The 18,696-nt window shown below is 39.7% G+C and overlaps 12 protein-coding genes across 12 annotated transcripts; 6 read left to right on the forward strand and 6 right to left on the reverse strand.

The window, feature by feature from the left end:
* Nucleotides 1–12: 12 nt before the first annotated feature.
* PWP2 (snoRNA-binding rRNA-processing protein PWP2) lies at nucleotides 13–2,784 on the forward strand (the record flags this gene model as incomplete). The annotated part of the gene is made up of 1 exon (XM_003644615.1): nucleotides 13–2,784. One exon carries the CDS (start codon nucleotides 13–15, stop codon nucleotides 2,782–2,784), a length of 2,772 nt encoding a protein of 923 aa, XP_003644663.1.
* Nucleotides 2,785–3,116: 332 nt separating this feature from the next.
* Nucleotides 3,117–4,709, forward strand: CTR86 (Ctr86p; the record flags this gene model as incomplete). The annotated part of the gene is made up of 1 exon (XM_003644616.1): nucleotides 3,117–4,709. One exon carries the CDS (start codon nucleotides 3,117–3,119, stop codon nucleotides 4,707–4,709), a length of 1,593 nt encoding a protein of 530 aa, XP_003644664.1.
* Nucleotides 4,710–4,840: 131 nt separating this feature from the next.
* THR4 (threonine synthase THR4) lies at nucleotides 4,841–6,373 on the reverse strand (the record flags this gene model as incomplete). Its single annotated transcript, XM_003644617.1, has 1 exon — nucleotides 4,841–6,373. One exon carries the CDS (start codon nucleotides 6,371–6,373, stop codon nucleotides 4,841–4,843), a length of 1,533 nt encoding a protein of 510 aa, XP_003644665.1.
* Nucleotides 6,374–6,664: 291 nt separating this feature from the next.
* Nucleotides 6,665–8,071, reverse strand: RSC6 (Rsc6p; the record flags this gene model as incomplete). The annotated part of the gene is made up of 1 exon (XM_003644618.1): nucleotides 6,665–8,071. One exon carries the CDS (start codon nucleotides 8,069–8,071, stop codon nucleotides 6,665–6,667), a length of 1,407 nt encoding a protein of 468 aa, XP_003644666.1.
* Nucleotides 8,072–8,472: 401 nt separating this feature from the next.
* Nucleotides 8,473–8,868, forward strand: MRPL50 (mitochondrial 54S ribosomal protein bL9m MRPL50; the record flags this gene model as incomplete). Its single annotated transcript, XM_003644619.1, has 1 exon — nucleotides 8,473–8,868. The coding sequence occupies one exon, from the start codon at nucleotides 8,473–8,475 to the stop codon at nucleotides 8,866–8,868; it is 396 nt and encodes a 131-aa protein (XP_003644667.1).
* A 160-nt stretch (nucleotides 8,869–9,028) lies between these two features.
* Ecym_2098 (uncharacterized protein) lies at nucleotides 9,029–10,255 on the reverse strand (the record flags this gene model as incomplete). Its single annotated transcript, XM_003644620.1, has 1 exon — nucleotides 9,029–10,255. The coding sequence occupies one exon, from the start codon at nucleotides 10,253–10,255 to the stop codon at nucleotides 9,029–9,031; it is 1,227 nt and encodes a 408-aa protein (XP_003644668.1).
* A 299-nt stretch (nucleotides 10,256–10,554) lies between these two features.
* Nucleotides 10,555–11,178, reverse strand: Ecym_2099 (uncharacterized protein; the record flags this gene model as incomplete). Its single annotated transcript, XM_003644621.1, has 1 exon — nucleotides 10,555–11,178. The coding sequence occupies one exon, from the start codon at nucleotides 11,176–11,178 to the stop codon at nucleotides 10,555–10,557; it is 624 nt and encodes a 207-aa protein (XP_003644669.1).
* Nucleotides 11,179–11,658: 480 nt separating this feature from the next.
* Nucleotides 11,659–12,402, forward strand: ATP23 (putative metalloprotease; the record flags this gene model as incomplete). The annotated part of the gene is made up of 1 exon (XM_003644622.1): nucleotides 11,659–12,402. The coding sequence occupies one exon, from the start codon at nucleotides 11,659–11,661 to the stop codon at nucleotides 12,400–12,402; it is 744 nt and encodes a 247-aa protein (XP_003644670.1).
* A 149-nt stretch (nucleotides 12,403–12,551) lies between these two features.
* Nucleotides 12,552–14,402, reverse strand: ARE2 (sterol acyltransferase; the record flags this gene model as incomplete). The annotated part of the gene is made up of 1 exon (XM_003644623.1): nucleotides 12,552–14,402. One exon carries the CDS (start codon nucleotides 14,400–14,402, stop codon nucleotides 12,552–12,554), a length of 1,851 nt encoding a protein of 616 aa, XP_003644671.1.
* Nucleotides 14,403–15,308: 906 nt separating this feature from the next.
* BUD23 (18S rRNA (guanine1575-N7)-methyltransferase) lies at nucleotides 15,309–16,112 on the forward strand (the record flags this gene model as incomplete). The annotated part of the gene is made up of 1 exon (XM_003644624.1): nucleotides 15,309–16,112. One exon carries the CDS (start codon nucleotides 15,309–15,311, stop codon nucleotides 16,110–16,112), a length of 804 nt encoding a protein of 267 aa, XP_003644672.1.
* A 333-nt stretch (nucleotides 16,113–16,445) lies between these two features.
* IMG1 (mitochondrial 54S ribosomal protein bL19m) lies at nucleotides 16,446–16,967 on the forward strand (the record flags this gene model as incomplete). Its single annotated transcript, XM_003644625.1, has 1 exon — nucleotides 16,446–16,967. The coding sequence occupies one exon, from the start codon at nucleotides 16,446–16,448 to the stop codon at nucleotides 16,965–16,967; it is 522 nt and encodes a 173-aa protein (XP_003644673.1).
* Nucleotides 16,968–17,359: 392 nt separating this feature from the next.
* RCF2 (Rcf2p) lies at nucleotides 17,360–18,022 on the reverse strand (the record flags this gene model as incomplete). The annotated part of the gene is made up of 1 exon (XM_003644626.1): nucleotides 17,360–18,022. The coding sequence occupies one exon, from the start codon at nucleotides 18,020–18,022 to the stop codon at nucleotides 17,360–17,362; it is 663 nt and encodes a 220-aa protein (XP_003644674.1).
* Nucleotides 18,023–18,696: the final 674 nt, after the last annotated feature.

Below are 18,696 nucleotides of genomic sequence, written 5' to 3' on the forward strand. Positions count from 1 at the left end.
AAGTTGGTTGAGATGAGCTACCAAAGTAAATGTAAAGAGGAGGCATATAGCCATTGTTCGAGCATGAAGTCCGATTTTAAGTTCTCAAACCTTTTAGGTACTGTATATATACAAGGAAATGTTATTTTCTCTGAAGATAGTACTCTTTTGCTGTCTCCGGTGGGTAATCGAGTGTCTGTATTCGATCTTATTAACAATAAGTCCTTCACTTTTGAATATGAGCATAGGAAGAATATTTCTCGAATTGCACTTAATAAGCAAGGGACACTTTTGCTTTCTGTGGATGAGGATGGCCGAGGTATTTTAGTTAATTTTAAGACGAGGAATGTTATACATCATTTCAATTTTAAGGATAAGGTTTATGATTTGAAGTTTTCACCAGATGGGAAGTTGTTTGCGCTAACTTGTGGGAGGTTTCTTCAGATATGGAAGACCCCAAGTATTGGAGAGGATAGACAGTTTGCGCCTTTTGTGCGTCACAGAATTCACGCTGGGCATTTTGCTGAAATTATTTCGTTAACATGGTCCAAGGACTCGAGGTTCGTTATCTCATCATCTAAAGATATGGCTGCTAGAATATGGTCTATTGATTCTGCAGAAAAGGACTTAGCCTCGATAACGTTTTCTGGTCATAGAGATTATGTAATGGGTTCATTTTTCAGCGACAACCAAGAAGTGATCTACACTGTTAGTAAAGATGGAGCGTTATTCCAGTGGGAATATACAAAGAAGCCAACGGAGGGCTATATTAGTGAAGATGAGGAGGAGTCTGACCTTTCCAACTATAGTTGGAGGATTACCAAGAAAAACTATTTTCATATCAAGCAGACAAAAGTTAAATGTGTTACCTTCCATGCTGCTTCTAATCTGTTAGTTGTGGGTTTCGGCAATGGTGAGTTTCGTATCTACGAACTTCCGACGTTCACTCTGATTCAGCAATTGTCGATGGGTCAAAATCCTGTTAATACCGTGTCGGTGAATAAATCAGGAGAGTGGTTGGCATTTGGATCCAGTAAACTAGGCCAACTTTTGGTCTACGAGTGGCAATCTGAATCATACATCTTAAAACAACAGGGTCATTTTGATACCATGAATGATCTAGCATATTCGCCAGATGGCTCACGTATCGTTACCGCCTCGAGTGATGGCAAAATTAAGATTTGGGATATCGTTTCTGGGTTTTGTTTAGCAACCTTTGAAGAACACGTATCTGCTGTCACAGCAGTTCAATTTGCTAAGAAGGGTCAAATAATGTTTTCTGCTTGTTTGGATGGTACTGTTAAAGCATGGGATTTAATCAGATACCGCAACTTTCGAACATTCACTGCTACAGAAAGGATACAGTTCAACTGTTTAGCTGTTGATCCAAGTGGAGAAATTGTATGTGCTGGTTCTCTGGACGATTTTAATATTCATGTATGGTCTGTTCAAACTGGTCAATTACTTGATACGTTATCTGGTCATGAAGGACCTGTATCGTGTTTGTCTTTTAGTAATGAGAATAGTGTGCTTGCATCTGCATCCTGGGATAAAACCATTAGAATCTGGTCCATATTCGGAAGGTCGCAACAAGTGGAACCAATAGAAGTTTTTTCAGACGTATTAGCCATATCAATGAGACCAGATGGTAAGCAAGTTTCTGTCTCTACCTTGAATGGTCAAATATCGTTTTTCGACATTGAAAATGCTAGACAGGTTGGCAACATTGATTGCAGAAAGGATATTATCTCTGGAAGACATCTAGAGGATCGTTTCACAGCCAAAAATTCTTCTAGGTCCAAATACTTTACGACTATAGAGTATAGCTTTGATGGATTGGCTATTGTTGCTGGTGGTAACAACAACAGTCTCTGTTTGTATGACATACCGAATGAAGTTCTCTTAAAAAGATTTATTGTTTCTAAAAATATGACTCTGAATGGCACTATGGAGTTCTTAAACTCTAGTAAAATGACAGAGGCAGGTTCTTTGGATTTAATTGATCAAGATGCGGAAAATTCTGATTTGGAAGACCGCATTGATAATTCCCTTCCAGGATCAAGAGCCGGTGGTGACTTGTCAACTAGAAGAGTTAGGCCTGAGATTCGAGTGACATCCGTTAGATTCTCGCCCACCGCCAATGCATTTGCAGCAGCTTCGACTGAAGGATTGTTGATTTATTCTGTTGATGAAGCAGTACTTTTCGATCCATTTGATTTGGACGTAGATGTAACGCCCCAAACTACCATAGAAGCTCTGGAGAACAAAGAATATCTTCATGCCCTAGTAATGGCTTTCAGACTGAATGAAATATATTTAATCAATAGAGTCTATGAAAAGATTCCTCTAGATAATATTTCTCTTGTTGCTAACAATCTGCCAATCATCTATGTTCCTAAGCTGCTAAAGTTTATTGGAGAATTTTCTATGGATTCACAACACATGGAATTCAATTTGTTGTGGATTAAGAATTTGATTGTTGCTCATGGGAAATATATGTCTGCATATAAGAACGAGTTTGCCGGTTCTTTGAGGGCTATCAGGAGATTTATCGCAAGAGTTGCAAAGGAAGTAACCGGGGTTGCTAGAAACAATAAATATTCGTGCAAATTCCTTGAATCTACAGATGGTACAACTGGCAACGGAGACGTCAAGATGGAGGTAGATATAGGTTCAGATCATGATTCTGATGAGGAGATTTTTGATGCTTCTGATGATGATCAAGAAGGCTGGATGGGCTTTAGTGATAAAGAAAGGAAACTGCCATTGAGTGTTGACAGTGAGTCTGATGAGGACTTAATATAGAGATTTTAGTTAATTGCATTGCATAGCATGCCACATATTATGACATTAATATCTGTAATCAAAAATTTTTTAGTAGTTTTTAAAACCACCTAGATACTGATTTTAAGCCCATTACAGCAATATTGGAGTTCTTTGCGATTCGGCATATCCGTTTAGATTATTAAAATGGAATGCTAAATTCTAAATCATTAAATAAAGTAAGCTATTTGATTCTGTTCAACGTATCATCGCGTACAACGAACAAGTTAACATATTATAAACTATTGTTCAAGAAGTTCTACCAGCTTCAAATACATCTAACCGAATAAGCTGAAGATAGAGAACCATTAGCCATGGAAGAATTGTCAATCCTAGATGAGGTCCGTGTACTGTTGGTTAATTATGACGTATTCCTGGATCGGTATACTTCTACCTTACAATCATTGAGCTCGATTGTAGTAAAGTCATCTACGGTGAAGAATTACAGAATAATGTTGGCAAACAACAAGGAGTTATGGAATGCTATTGCAAAATGCAGTAGGACTGCAAATAGAGGCACGTTAGAATCTATTAAAGACAGAAACTTTTACCTCAGGACTGTCAAAGGCGTTGTACTGCTCGCAAGAAACCTTTCAGTTGAAAACCAAATCCTACCTCAAGAGTTTTCATTGCAAGACAATGTTGTCGATTTTTTATCCAGTTTTCAACCATTATATGATGAGATGGAAGTGGCGCTATATCAGGTTGGTTATGAATTTTTGTATAATATATCTAGGAATTGCATCACTTTCAACCAGGCCACCTTAGATGCTCTATGTCAAGTGCTCAGTTATCCAAGTAGGTTAGAATGTAACGAAGCTTTAACGTTACCATGGTCCCTTTATTTTTCCAGGATAATCAGAAATGAGGAGTTTGCATATTGTTTCCTGAAACATCCAAGCTGTGATCAGATATTGTTTGATTACATGATTGAAGACATTATAAAGAACAATACTAACTTATTCGATGCAATCGGTACAAAAAGCCATAGTTTAGAAGAGCTGTCCACTCTAGGCTCAATTCAGGCGGATATTTGGGTTTGTATTGTTTCAAATGAGTCATTTACTAAATATTTGAAGAAAGTTGAATCCCAGAACTGGGACATTTTTCATAACATATTGCTGTTGTCACAGTTGATCGTCACTAGTTCAGAAAAATGGGATAAATATCAATTGACATCAATTATGGCATGGGCTTATGGCATTTTTGAATCTGCTGCGAAAAATGTAGAACTCTACTTTGAAGATGACTTAGATGATGATCTTCTCGCACATCGATTGCATCAAAATATGACAATATCATTGGACATTATTTCTGCACTATCCAAGTTTGAACATGTCCGAAAGTTTATTTTGTTTTACGGAGGCTTAGAAGTGTTAATTAAAACCCTAGGAACGCTTCAAAAGAATTGTATAAAGATAAACTTCCACAAGGATACAGCTGGTGTGGTTAGCAATGTTATAACTACTAATGATATGGGTGAAAAGATTGAAAATACTAAAAAAATTAACAAACGAATAGATTATGCCAGTGGATCAATCAAACCCACTAATTTTCCGGAATGTAAATCTTTGATAATAGAAATATTGGGATTTTTAGCCTATAAAAACAGAGAAGTGCAAGACAAATGCAGAGAGCTGCACGGTATGGAACTTGTCCTTTCAAATTGTCTGATAGATGATAATGATCCATTTATTAAGGAAAGAAGTATCATCTGCATAAGGTTATTGCTTGAAGAAAATCAAGAGAACCAATGGTTTGTCGCTCAGTTAGAGGCAAAGAAAGCTGTAGACAACGAGGTTCTCTCTCAGGCTGGGTATGAAGTAAAGATAGATCATAGCGGACAAATTCAACTAGCTAGTAAGCCCACTGGTGATATAGATGACACTAATGTAATTATGTCATAGAATGCAAGTAGTTCGAGATGGTATATTTAGAATAAAAATATATCAGTATCTATAAAATACAAGAAACTAAGGTACTAACAGGTATAAATATTAAGATATGTATTCGAACGAAGCGGCCCAATTCAACTTTATTATAGGTCCATATTAGCTAGTTCCTCTTCGATGACCTTTTTGATTTCTTCTAGATCGGCCTTCTCAACTAGCCTTAACTTTTTATCCAAGACCGATAACTTCTTCAATTCTTCTGGCAGAACGTCGTTTTCAAAAGAGTAGCCTTCGAAGATGGAGAGAGCCTCATCTACAGCATTGGCGAATTTTGCTGGATGGGCTGTAGATAATGATATGTACTGAATAGTATCGTCCTTGTCCATTTCAATGTGTCTGCGAGTGGCACAAATTCCGACAGCAGTATGAGGATCCACAATGTACTTCTTTGGGTTCTCCGAACGGGTATAAATAGCCCTTATGGTATCAATAGTTTCGGAGTTTGATACCCTGGCAGAAGCAAAGTCTTTTCTGGCCCCCTGTAGGACGTCTGAATTAACTTCAAACCTACCGTTGACCTTTAATTGTTGGAACCATGTATTTAAAACTTTACCAGCTTCAATATCATCTCCACTAGAAATGTGATCGCGAACCAAATACCACAATAATCTTTCAAAATTAGAAGAAATCAAAATGTCCATGGCTGGTGATAACGTTGCTGCAACGTCATCAGATCTTTCATATATTCCACAAGACAAGAATCTGTCTAATATGTCGTTCTCATTAGTTGCAATTACAAGCTTTTCGATAGGCAACCCCATCTTCTTGGCAAAGTAACCAGCCAAAATATCACCAAAGTTTCCAGATGGAACAACAAACTTGACCTTTTCTCCTTTCCCCGAGAAAGTCTGGAAGTAAGCATAAAAGTAGTAAGTAATTTGAGCCAAGATTCTAGCCCAGTTAATCGAGTTGACAGCAGCAACATGATATTTCTTGGTAAACTCTTGATCACCAAAAATACCCTTGACAATGTCTTGACAGTTGTCAAATGTACCCTTAACTGACAAGGTTTGCACGTTTTTATCATGAACGGTAGTCATTTGCTCTTCTTGTATAGCTGATATTCTACCAGTAGGGTAAAGAATGAATACCGAAACATCCTTCTTTCCTTTCAGACCATAAATAGCCGCAGAACCGGTGTCACCGGAAGTAGCACCAACAACTGTTAATTGCTTTCTCTGACCAACAGGCAAGTGTTTGTTGGTTCTTTGCAAAAAATATTCAAACAAATTACCAACAAACTGTAGAGCAACATCTTTGAAAGCATACGTTGGTCCATGAAATAGTTCTAAAACATGCAAATTCTCGTGTGCACCAGTAACATTCTTCATCAGAGGAGTAATCTCCTTGGAACGAAAAGTTGCATACGACTTTTCAATCAATCCGCTCAAATCTGTTTCAGGAATTTCAGAATCAGATATATATAACTTCATAATTTCCAAAGCCAGTTCTTCGAAAGATAACTTGGACCATTCCTCAAATAAAATCCCTTCCGACACTTGAGGAATCACCGACGGAATATATAAACCACCATCAGGTGCCAATCCTTTCATGACAACATGTTCAAACGACTCAACGGCATTTTCGCTCGACCTAGTAGACCTATAACCCTTCGACATCCTTTATAGCGATACTAAGGCTCTATATTCATACACGTTTTTATAAGTTTCTGTCGATGGTTACAATTTCACTACTAATTTATGGGTCGTCTTAGTCAGTCCAAATTCTTAAAATGAGTTTTTAGCGGTAGAATTTTTCAGGTCACGAGATACGTTAAGTCGCTCGTGATGAATTGAATACCAAAGCTATGGCTTGTCATAATTAATCGTAGATAATAGTGAAACTATGTCTATTTGCGATAGTATAAGACAAGGAACCTATATATTACATATATACTCATTAGCAAGCTTCTACATCCTACCATTAGAAAGTAGTACACCTAGATTTTCAAATAACACAGCTTCGTTTTCTTGGTAAAAAGTAGACCTTCTTACTGTATCCTCATCGAAACCATCATCTCCGCTCAAGACTTTCAAAGCGTTTGCAGTAGATTTCATATAATCTTTTAACATTGGAACAGGGTCCTGAGCAAGCTTGTTGAAGAATTGGTATTTGTTTGCGCTTGAGTTTATCTGGAGTGATAATAGCTGTGATTTCTTTTCTAAGCTTGCAAGTTGAGGCTCTAGCTGACTAGTTATTGTATTAAATTCTGTCAATAATAACATACCTTGTTGGGCTAAGTTATTTTGAGATCCAACGGATTCAGAAGAATCTTTGTGGTGTTGTTTGGGCACCTCTATATCAAATACTAATTCTCCGTAAGTCGAAGTCTTGTCAACTTGAATGGTGTAGTCCAATTTTATAGGAGGGATCGGCTTGATATGGTTGTTCAGGAGTTGCGGTAACTCCATGAGCTTTAAATATTTCTTAGGTTCACCTGTAGTCATTGGAAGTAACTTGGACATCATAGAGTCAACCTTCACAACCATTTTATCATCATTTTGATTACTTTTCGAGTTGCTGTTTTCATCGGGAATCAGTAGGTCATTAAGCAAAATATATTTGTACAACGAATAAATAGCCTCGTGTACAGTACCTCTAGAGATACCAATGATAAAGGCCAACGACTCTGAATATTGCAGTTGATCACCAGTGTAACCCATTGGCTGAATTGTGATGGTACAGTCAACGTTTTCAGTCCCATTACGCTTGATATCAAGTCCATCAAATTCGACGGGAGCATTAGGGTCCGCATGCCATTCAACAATATCATAATTTTTCGTCGGCATAGATAGTTGTCGAGGAACCTGACCTGTAGCATTATCAGACCCATCCATAGGATGATCAGCATCTTGATTCTTGTCTTTATCAACATTATCATCCTTGGCATGAAAATCCAAAGCAAAACTCTGTATGAAACTGCTGAATTTAGGTCTCATAGGTGACCTCACATCTTCATCATCAACCAATCTGCCTTCAATGCGCAATGTCCAAGTACCCTGCGCCAAGTCATCAGAATTTGTTTGCCAAGGCTGGTTTTCGGCAATGGACGATATAAAAACCCGCAGATATTGCGTCTCAGAATAGTCCCGATGTTTTTGGTACGTCCACTGAGTGATTGACTGATGTAAATCTATCTTCTTCCTGCTGATGTATACATCCATTCGACGTTCAGCGTCCTTCAGCCTTTCCAAACTTGAAAGCTCTGGCACCAGCTCCTTAAGAAAGGGCTGAATGTAAGTATCAGTAGGTTGAGTTACAGGAGAAGGATTAGTCTGCTGCACAGGCTTCTGCTGAGGTTTATTGGTTCTGCTCATTCAAGAATATGTCACGTATTCTGTACACTTTTAGTTAGTGATTTGGTGGTGGTGGTTCCTCAATTTCTCGTTTCAAGTTAACCACTTTTCTACAATTATTAAACCAGTACACCACATATTAAACTACTGGATTTCCAATGTAAAACCCAAATACAAAGCTCTCAGATCAATGACTGTAGTAATGGTAGAATATTGTTGAATGTACTTGGGGGACGGATTGTGAATCGCCTAATATATTGGAATACCAATTAACCTTTGTTCTGCGTACAGGAGCAGCATCTCTAATGAAGCATATAATGAGAAAATTTTGAGCGTCAGTTGGATCATCACCTACTTCTCGAGCTAATCACTAACACAGCCAGAGATATACAGACAGGTGGAGGCTATTCCGATATTTAATGATGTTCAAGCCTTCTCTACGTGTATGTTCTGCCTTGACGAAAAGGAACAATAGGGTGAAGGTTCAGCTACTTAAGGATTTTCCAAGATTTCAACTGTACAAAGGTGAAGTTGCTAATGTTAAGCCTTCCCTTATGAGAAACTTCTTGCATAATAATAATGGCGCTCGTTATATCCTAAAGGACGATGATATAAATCAGGAGTTGCTTCTTGCATCAAAATCTGTTGACCGGCAGAGTTCCCAGGTTGTATTGCAGCCTAAAATGGAGACAGCAAAGGTTTCTCCAAAAGAAGAGAAGCCTGAGATCAGTGTGCAACATGAACAGTCAAAGAGGAAGTATGGGATAACACCTGGATTAACTGTCGAAGACGTTAAAATCCCAGGCCTCAGGATATGATATTATTTTGTTATTTTACGGACCATCGAATAAGAAAACACAAAGTATTTAAATAATATATATAATATATATGCTTATATGCAACATACTACTAATCGAGAAAAGAGCGGAAAGTGGATTCCTTAGAGAAGACACTGCTTCGTATTCAACAGAGGATAAGTTACATTTTATTGTTTAGCTTATTTCTTCTACGTCTTTCCCTCTTGTCCCTCATTTTTTGATCCAGTTTGTCTTGATCTTGAGTACCTTGTTTGTCTCTCATTTCACGCCACTTCTTCTTATCTTCTTCCGCCTTCTTTTCCTGTGCCATCTCTCTCTCAACCTGTTTCATCACCTTAATGATCTTAGATAGTTCGTCTTTCCTCATTTGTACAGATTTCTTCAACACGTCATTGGATAAGAACAATGCTGGACTTTTGTTCACGATCTCTTTGGTAACGGTATCGTAAACGTCCACAATTGCAGCAATCAAGTCCTTTAGAAGCCGAATGTCTTGGTCGCTAGTAATATTAGAGCATTGGATAACACAGCGAGGTTGTTGGGTAGATTCCCATAACTTGTCCGTCACAGGTTTTTCCTCTGGCAAATCGGTAAAGGAAATGAACTGCAAAAAGTGCTTACACTTTACCAATAATTCATGGAATGATGGACCATTAGTGAAGGTAGTAAAAAACTGGTTTAATTGGTTAGTTTCCGACATAAAAACATACTCTATCGGCAAAGAATCACTCTCAGTGGTATGGGTCAAAGATAAAAAGTAGTTTTTCTTACGTGAATCATTCATGTGAGTCTTGTTCACTACAGAAGCAATAAATCTAAACTTAGAAATAGCGTCGTCAGTAGTTTGTACATCAGACTTCCCATCCTTCACCCATTTACCATTAGGACAAACAGTAACTTGCACAAACTCTTCCGAAACTTCGACAAACTGAGGAAAGAACTGTGCCAACAACCGCTCCATCAAAATCACCACCGGATTAAAACGAGGGTAATAGTGTGCCCTGACTGTTATGCTCTCAATACAAGAGCGGCCAGTCGCAAAAGTCGTAAACCATGTATTATTCTGTTCTGTAACATATTTCACCTTCGAACCGTCCTTTTGAGAAAATCCTGCACGAGCAAACTGCAGATCGTTTAGAAAGAAATAATTCAAATCTTCAAACATCCTCTTCGCAAACCCCGTATTTATCTTGGTACCTATCCAATACATAATATACACAGCCATGAGAACGACCAGAGTACATTCTTCAAATGTCCAGTTGTATAGCTTAACCCTTTCCAGAAACGACATTGCCTTCTGCTCATCAACAGACAACTTATAATAGTGGTCATTCAATGCATTTAACGCATCAATACCTTTTGATAAAGGTCCTAGAATGGAAACCATCGATCCGATAATGATGATTCTTAACTGCTCTACCCACTGCACATAGGAATTTTATTGTAAGGATTACGAACGTCAAACCGTATAAATATGCCGTCCCCCAAGGATTTTTTCATATGCAATGAGATCTGTACGGGGGCCCAACCAAAGGGCTTCGAACAACGAACGGAGCAGCGCAGTACATAGTAGACAGCGCAGTCAGTATATCATATATAGGCGAATAATGTGCTCACCGGATGCTATTGAAGACATGAAGATGGTCCCCGACTATGTATGGATTTGGCTATTTGACACTATAGATTTTACCTTCTTTTCTTTGCTGAGTCATCGTGTTCAGCTCCAAATATCTGGTTTCTGACTAAATCCCTGATGTAATTTTCCAATTCTTGTTCCACATTATCACTTTGAAGGATTTGCTCCAGCTTCTCTCTTCTTTTGATATTTGCTGGATCCTGATCATCGACGGACTCATGTTCTAAAGTATACCGCAGATTGTCTTTGAATTGAGCGAGTTGTTCCGCATCAATGCCCAAACTATCTTGATTCAAGGGCAGTCCGCACTTCTCCTTCATATACTGGATCAGTTCTATAGATTCTTGATCTTCCTCGAACACATCCAAGGGAGTTTTACCCTCATTGTTGGTTGCCTGGAAATCTGCGTTCAATTCTTCGATGATTACTTTTGCAGTAGCAACGTCCTCTGTATGGTGCAGTGGGGTATCACCGTCGTTATCCCTGACGTTGATATCACCGTGATATTTGTTGACTAGTAAGCGCAACAGGTCCACATGTCCGTACGAGGCTGCGCCATGGACCGCCGTATAGCCATTTGGATCCTTACTGTTGGCAGTCAGGCCTGGCTGTTGTTGTAGTAGCTTTTCCACGGTTTCAGTGAGCCCATCGCTAGCAGCAACCCAGATATTCATGACCGTGCAATTTAGGTATATTTAACGGTTTTAGATTAGAACTTGGTACTTACTAAGGTCATCGCTCGCATTATCGTAATTTGCGCCCGAGAAATTTTTCATTATCTGTGTGAGCTTATCAAGCTTACCTTTCCTTTAGAGGACCTCCCAGCTTAGATTCTTCAAACTACAAGAAGCACTGGAATATGGATCAGTGGCTAAGCGAAGGCTACAATGCAGACCTAGGGTTGGTATAGTTAAACACTACAGGCAATGCTTGCTCATGAGTAAGTGGGGGGGGGGATTTGTACCTCTTCAGTTGGTCCAGCCTTGGCATTTGAGTGGTGTAAGGAGGTGATGAACGTTCAAAATGTAAAATGGAAATTTATTAAGTAGGACAGATATGTTAATAGAATTTTGATACATAGAAGGTTTAGCTTAGATCGATAATTGTTTGATACTAGAAAGTATATTGCTGCTTCTCTCTGTAGGGCCGTTAATATGTCGCAGGAGCTTCCAATCCCTCCACGGGAAGAGATATCTAAAGCCAATCCTCCAACAGATCTATCATCGATTAAAGGCTTTACTTGGTGGAGGAGAACCTTAGCATACCAAACTGGGCTTGGACTAACACCCGAAGAAAAGTTACGATATGAAAATGATTACAAATATGTTGTTCAGCGTGATCAATGCAATAAATGTTACGAGCATAGAGATTGGCTACTCAAGTACTCTCCTACAGTGATTTTCATGGCTCAACAAATAGCCAAGTTGAATAAAACGCAAACGAATAACGAGGAGTTGAAGTTTGACGAGTCAAAAATAATTTGCGACGTATGCCCAGATTGGAAGTCAGGAGGGTTCCATCCTGATTTGGGTATTTTAATTTGCCAAAACCGTATTCGTGATAAATGGCATTTAGAGGATACATTGTCTCATGAGTTGGTCCATCAATTTGATAATCTAAAGTTCGACGTTGACTGGCTTAATCTCAAGCATCATGCATGTTCAGAAATCAGAGCTTCTAATTTAAGTGGGGAATGTAGAATTATGCAAGAATTCTCAAGACGTGGGTTTGGATTTACCATTGGGAAAGGCCATCAGGAATGTGTGAAGAGACGTGCTACCTTAAGTTTAATGGGGAATCCTAACTGCAAGGACCAAAAGCATGCTGAAAATGTTGTAGAAGAGGTGTGGGAATCGTGTTTTAATGATACAAGACCGTTTGAGTCGATATATAGGTGATCTTTATTCAGAGATAGTATTTTCCAATTATTATTACCTTTCCAATTTTCCTGACGTGACAAAAAATACTTACCGTATATAGCGGCATACATGGTGCTCATTAGCTTTAATTGTAAGCTCCTTTTTAATCTCAAGTGACTATTTTGAGGTTACAATGTCAAATATATTGTACAGACCAAGCTTGGCGCTGTACATATACCAAACCAAAATATAACATTTCTTAATATCCTTTTGTTACGCAAGAGTTTTGAGTTGTTCACAGCCATTAAAGGAATTTGAGCCATCTGAAGCAAAAATAGGTAGAATCTCAACCTTCCAAATATAACATACATGGCCAGCTCATGGACCAATGCACTCAAAATAAATGTTATTAATGTAGCTTGAGTTTTGCTCATGTAAAAAGCACTCAAAGAGCTATGGTAGACATGTCTCAATAAGAATTTATGAACGGGAACATTCCAAAGTCTGGAATATTCACCCCAATCAACGCAATTCCACCAGTCACCATAAAAGAAGCGATCTCCAAACCTGGTCAATTCTGCAATGCAACTTAAAATTGCTTCCCATATTAGGTACCATACCAACAAATACATGACAATGAATGCAGGAACAAGGTCTAGCAACAACTGTGGCCATTTTTGAGCACGTTCTAACAATGGAATTCCAGACTCCCTCATTGAAAGAGCTTCAATCGCAACTGGGTATATCAAAAGCTGAGAAATAACCATCATTATGAATATGATACCAAATATTGCAGTGACTTTCTCACAAACATAACCCCACCTGATCGTTTTCGTTCTTGGATACTCAATTTGATATATTAATATAGGGAACATGGTGAACGTGAAGTAGTTTGATAGTGTGATATTTGATGGGAATGGAGTCGATGCCGACTGAGAGCTTAGTTCAAATTTGCAGAACGACTCGCTCTTCTCCAAAGTCTTCAAAACAACAGGATCGACCTCCTCGTCCTCTTTCTTTAATATTGCAAGCGACTTCTGCGAGAAACGCAACTCAGCCAACGACTGCCATAGGTACCCGTTGTAAAAAGCATAAGAATGCATCTTCATTACTAGCACACAGCAGTGCAAAAATAGAAAGATCTTGGATATCCACTTAAATTTCATTGTATGTTCTGCCAAATATGTGAAGTAGACAAAGAATGCAAGCTCATACATAGACGTGACAACCCATCCGACACGACCCCAAGTAATGAACTCCATTTTGCACATCCATTGTACCAAAAACACAACATATGTACTGAGGTACATTAAAAAATCAAACCTAGCCACTCGAAACAAATCTGTCGTCATGAATTGAACAATTGGGGATTGAAGTATATTCCCATTATTCTCATTGTAATACCCCACGGTCACTTTAAAGAGCACAAACGAAACGGCCAACCAAAACAACACATAGAAACCGGAAAAATTCACGCTGTGTCTTTGTATCGTCACTTGCTCATCTATTGATATAGATATGTTCTCCAGACTACGAGCCTGCTGTTGCTGTTGTTGCTGCTGCTGCTGCTGCTTATCTACACCGAAAGAAGCAAGCGAATCCGCCAATGCACCCTTCCTGTGATAACAATCGTCAGCCTTTTCCAAACGTGGCCCACCAAAATAAATCCTCAACGGATAGTTCACAAAATCATCCATAATAGTCCCCCTATGTCCAAACTTCACATCCCGCAACAACGACTGCATCTCCCCAGAATCTGCCCGAAACCGCATACGTTCCTTCCTCTGCAACGTGTTTGCATAGTCCTTCAACGGGCCACTATGGCCCCTCTCACCCAACACACCCTGAGTCTTCCTATCCAGGGGAACCTCAACCTCCGCTCTGATAACAACCGTCTGTTCACAACCCTCCCCACAATTTTCCTTCTCCCTCAGATCTCTTATTTGATACTGCGGCAACGACCGCCGATTCCTCTTGCTTCCCTCATTGAGCTGCTTTATACGTAGATAATTCTTATCCTTTACAATTTGTTGCGCCATGGTCCCCTGCTCTGCCTCAGAACAACCTCAAGACTTCTAATATCTAACCCTTGCCTTCCTAATATATCCTACTATTTGAAACCAAAGTTATAACTTTACTTTATACTGTTTACAAAAATCAATAGTGTGAGTATCTTTAACTTCCGTTATCCGCAGCCATCCTATATATTACAAATACAAAAATCCTCTCTAGCCGCTTTAACTTTCCCCTTTCCAACCTGAAATATAATCTGACGACTTCCCTCTCTCTAATACAGCCTCCAACGTCTTGGCTCCCTTGCCTCACTCGCTTCTTCCGTATTGAACTAATTCCCATCTCAAGCACCTACTATATACCTATCCCGTTCTATTACTACTCATCTCAGCCGTGTGCCACTTTAAATTAGCTCTTATAAATCTAAATGGCTCTGTCCCTTTTAAAACAAAGATTCCTTTTTTAATCACTTTTACTTCAGCCGTTTCATCAAAGCAGAGACATCTATTCGATTATCTATGTAATACATCAGCCAGTGTCCATCCGATGCTATTATAAATCCTACGTTTTACTTTACCATCTGGTTTAAAAATACCTCGGCATTCCAAGATCGCCAGTGTTGCAAAAGAATAGCTAAACCTGGCCTTTTGGATGGTGTCAGTTGTTCCTGAAGCCAACCAGAGGCTTGTTAAAGCGTATAACGTCTCGTGAAGTAACCATATTACATGCCTGGAGGCGTGTACGACGGGCGCCGGCGGACAATGTCCGGGACGGTATCTGGACCGGCGTTGAGCCGGACGATAAAATTTTTTGGAAAAATGGTTAAGAACTGGATGGAAGATGTGATGGATGCTGGACAGAAGAGAGATAACCGTTGCGGGAAGTAGCAGTGGTAGTTTTGGTGTGTTTAAGGGTTCAAGGAGGATATCGGAATGTCACGTCCTGAGGAGCTAGCGCCACCGGAGGTGTTTTACAATGATAGCGAGTCTTTGAAGTATACCTCATCGACGAGAATACAGCATATACAGGCGAAGATGACTCTGCGTGCGTTGGAGCTTCTTAATTTGCAAGGGACGTCGTATGTCCTCGATGTTGGATGTGGTTCTGGGCTGAGTGGGGAGATACTGAGTGAGGAGGGTCATATTTGGTGTGGGATGGATATTTCGCCAAGCATGTTGGCGACTGCGTTGACCCGGGAGACGGAGGGGGACTTGATGTTACAGGATATTGGGCAGGGGGTTCCCTTCAGGGCGGGCACGTTCGATGCAGCGATCAGTATTTCAGCGCTGCAGTGGCTCTGCAATGCGGACACGTCTTATAACGATCCGAAACGACGGCTAATGAGGTTTTTCAACACTTTGTTTGCGGCGTTGAAGAAAGGAGGCAAGTTTGTAGCGCAGTTCTATCCCAAAAACGATGAGCAGGTGGAGCAGATCGTCCAGTCAGCCAAGGTAGCAGGGTTTGGTGGCGGTGTTGTGATTGATGATGCAGAATCCAAGAAGAACAGGAAGTATTATCTGGTCTTGAGCTCTGGATCTTCGCGGGATGAAAAGCAGGTGAACTTAGAAGGTGTCAAGATGGATGCTGAGTTATTGCATCACAAAACCGCCAGGAAGAACAAACTAGAGTCGCGGAAGGATTATATCTTACGAAAGAAGGATTTAATGAAAAAGAGGGGCAGAAAAGTTGCCAAGGATTCCAAATTCACGGGCAGAAAGAGACGAACCAGGTTTTAGTTGGGATGAACGTAGCGTCAGTTGTTCCCCCTCGCTTCATTTCGTCGTCTGGGGTATATAGGTATATATAAAGTTCACTTATCTATTGAAGGTTGCATTCACATATTCCAGGTATAGTATTTAAGAGTATCTTATAGCATTCGTTCAAGTCACGTCCTTGGTTGATGTCTGTTCATCTGTCAGGGTAAGTTGATTTAGCTTTGGTTTTAATCAAGCCGGCTTTGTTTCAGAACCTGGAAAATTTTATTGAATTAATGAATGGTTAAGATCCACAAAATACACAGATATATATACGGGGAGATATCATAGGCCGGTCTTAGTGGATCAGTGAAGATGCAGCAACTATATGGTTCAAGATGTATGGCTATGGTGCCCAGAGTGTTAGCCAGGAACTATCAGATAAAGAGCACCACTCGTAAGGTGTTGCCGGTGTATCCAGTATTGGAAAGCAAGAGTTCTGATATCATCAAACAACTATCGTTAAAGGATTTGTCGACTCTAGATCCCCAAGCAACCAGAAGAAAGTTGATCGACAGGCATGATAAGGATTGCATTAAAGCCGGTGATGTTGTTCGTGTAGTGTACGACGCCTCTAAATGTAACCGTAGTACGGTTGTCGGTTACGTATTGTCGGTTGACCGTAAGCAGTTGATACAGGACTGCTCCCTGCTCTTAAGAAATCACATAAACAAAACGGCAGTGGAGATGAGGATTCCTGTATTTTCCCCACTTATCGACAGAATCGATTTGATTAGAAGGGCAGATGGCAAGAGACGCAGAAACAAGCATTATTACATCAGAAACACCAGGCTGGATGTAGGCGACTTAGACGCTGGATTGAAAAAGAGAAAGTGAACCGGTGAGTGAATTAACTATGTGCGTTATTATCATTGTATTTATACATATCTGTATATATCTGTATATAGAGGGGAACATGTACTCACTAAGTGGAACGAAAACGAAGTTATAAGCCTTGGAGTGCCAGAATATGCATATATACAGCGGGGGCAGTAGAGAGGTGATGACACACAAGTTTGCCAGCTAAACAAGAAAAAACCTAATAAAAAAACAGCAAAACTGCAGCACAGCCATTTGATACCCCTAATGGAAAGAAAACCATGGATTCTGAGCTAATACAATCTGTCAATGTCCAAGTGCGTCCCGGTGGTTCCGACTCCCACAGGTGATCCAGCGCGTTCATTTAATACATATCACGTTAACATAACAAAAAATTTCGGTTGAAGATCTTAATCATACCTAAATATTTTACCCTTGATTCTATCCTCATTACTTCTTTTCCCCGCTGCCGCTTGCATCTCCTGTTCCTCAGCACGTTCCAATGCCTTCTCCCAGCGACGTGCCCTTTCCAACTGTCGTGCATCCGGATGAAGCTTGGCATCATACATAGACAAACCAACAGAACCCAACAATAGCATCACAGTCAAAGCTTGCGCGTACATTCTAGCTTGCACGGCCTTCTGAGCAGCAGTCATTATGGGATCCTTGTTAACGTATTTCCAGGCCCCATATAACGATGTAGCCCAAGCCGTCACGATTATCTTGTACCTGTGGGTCATTAGCGATTCAAGAACCATCTGATTTAAAGGTAGGTTCTGCCATCTTCGATACTCCTCAAGGGCTTCCGCAGAGGTAGAGGAAGCATACATTTGCCTATCAAAGCTCGTCGAAGCCTCCTCTGCCACAATGGTAGCCAACAACGTTGGTGGTGAGATGAATAGCGCCGTTCGAATAGAAGCTGTCATCTTGGAAGGTTGGAATTTAGGGAATCTCCTGGGCAAAACTTTAAAGATCACACCGGTTATCGCCAACCCTGCGAGGGCACCCTTTATACCGCCTGCTAGCGTATGGTAATGGTGTGCATTAACCTCTTCCTCTGTTAAAAGCTTCATGTTATTAGATAATTTTTCTCTTTTTTATTAACCAATGGCTTTATTTGGAAAATAGATCCCAATAAAACTATATGACTAACTGAATTCTCTTTACAGTGAATTCTTCATGCTGATAAAACTCCTAATACTCTCCAAGATTCCATCATTCTAAACTTGAAAGAACTGTTTATATAGTTTTTCAATTTTCACCATCGCTTTTAGTTTGAGTATGGCGCAAAAGAAATATAAGGCATCTCATGACAAAAGGGCAGTATTAAGCTCAAATATGCAGAAGATTATGTTATACAGAGAGCAAGGAGAGTTTTAAAACACTTTTGCTTATTGTTCTGCAGGCAAAGTTTGTATTATCTTATTGGGGTGATCACGGATGCGAAAACCACAGAAAAAGGTGTATTGTAAGCGATAGCGTCATCGGAGAGAACGGGTTATATACGCTCGTTAATTGGTCAACTCGATGTATGAAATGATGAACATAACTACAAGCTGTTTGCATACTTTTTGAGGTTTCCAGTAAATAGTTAGTACAGTGGTAGCACTTTACAGAGATTATTTAGTTTTTTATTTTATTTGGTGCTTTGGTTGCTCTAGTGTGCACTACAGTTAAAACTTTTTGTAATATTAGATATATATGTCTTGTGGCATGGTAATAGTTAGGGAAGCAGTTTAGATTTCCT

This window comes from Eremothecium cymbalariae, chromosome 2 (genome assembly GCF_000235365.1).
Source record: "Eremothecium cymbalariae DBVPG#7215 chromosome 2, complete sequence".
Classification (NCBI taxonomy): domain Eukaryota; kingdom Fungi; phylum Ascomycota; class Saccharomycetes; order Saccharomycetales; family Saccharomycetaceae; genus Eremothecium; species Eremothecium cymbalariae.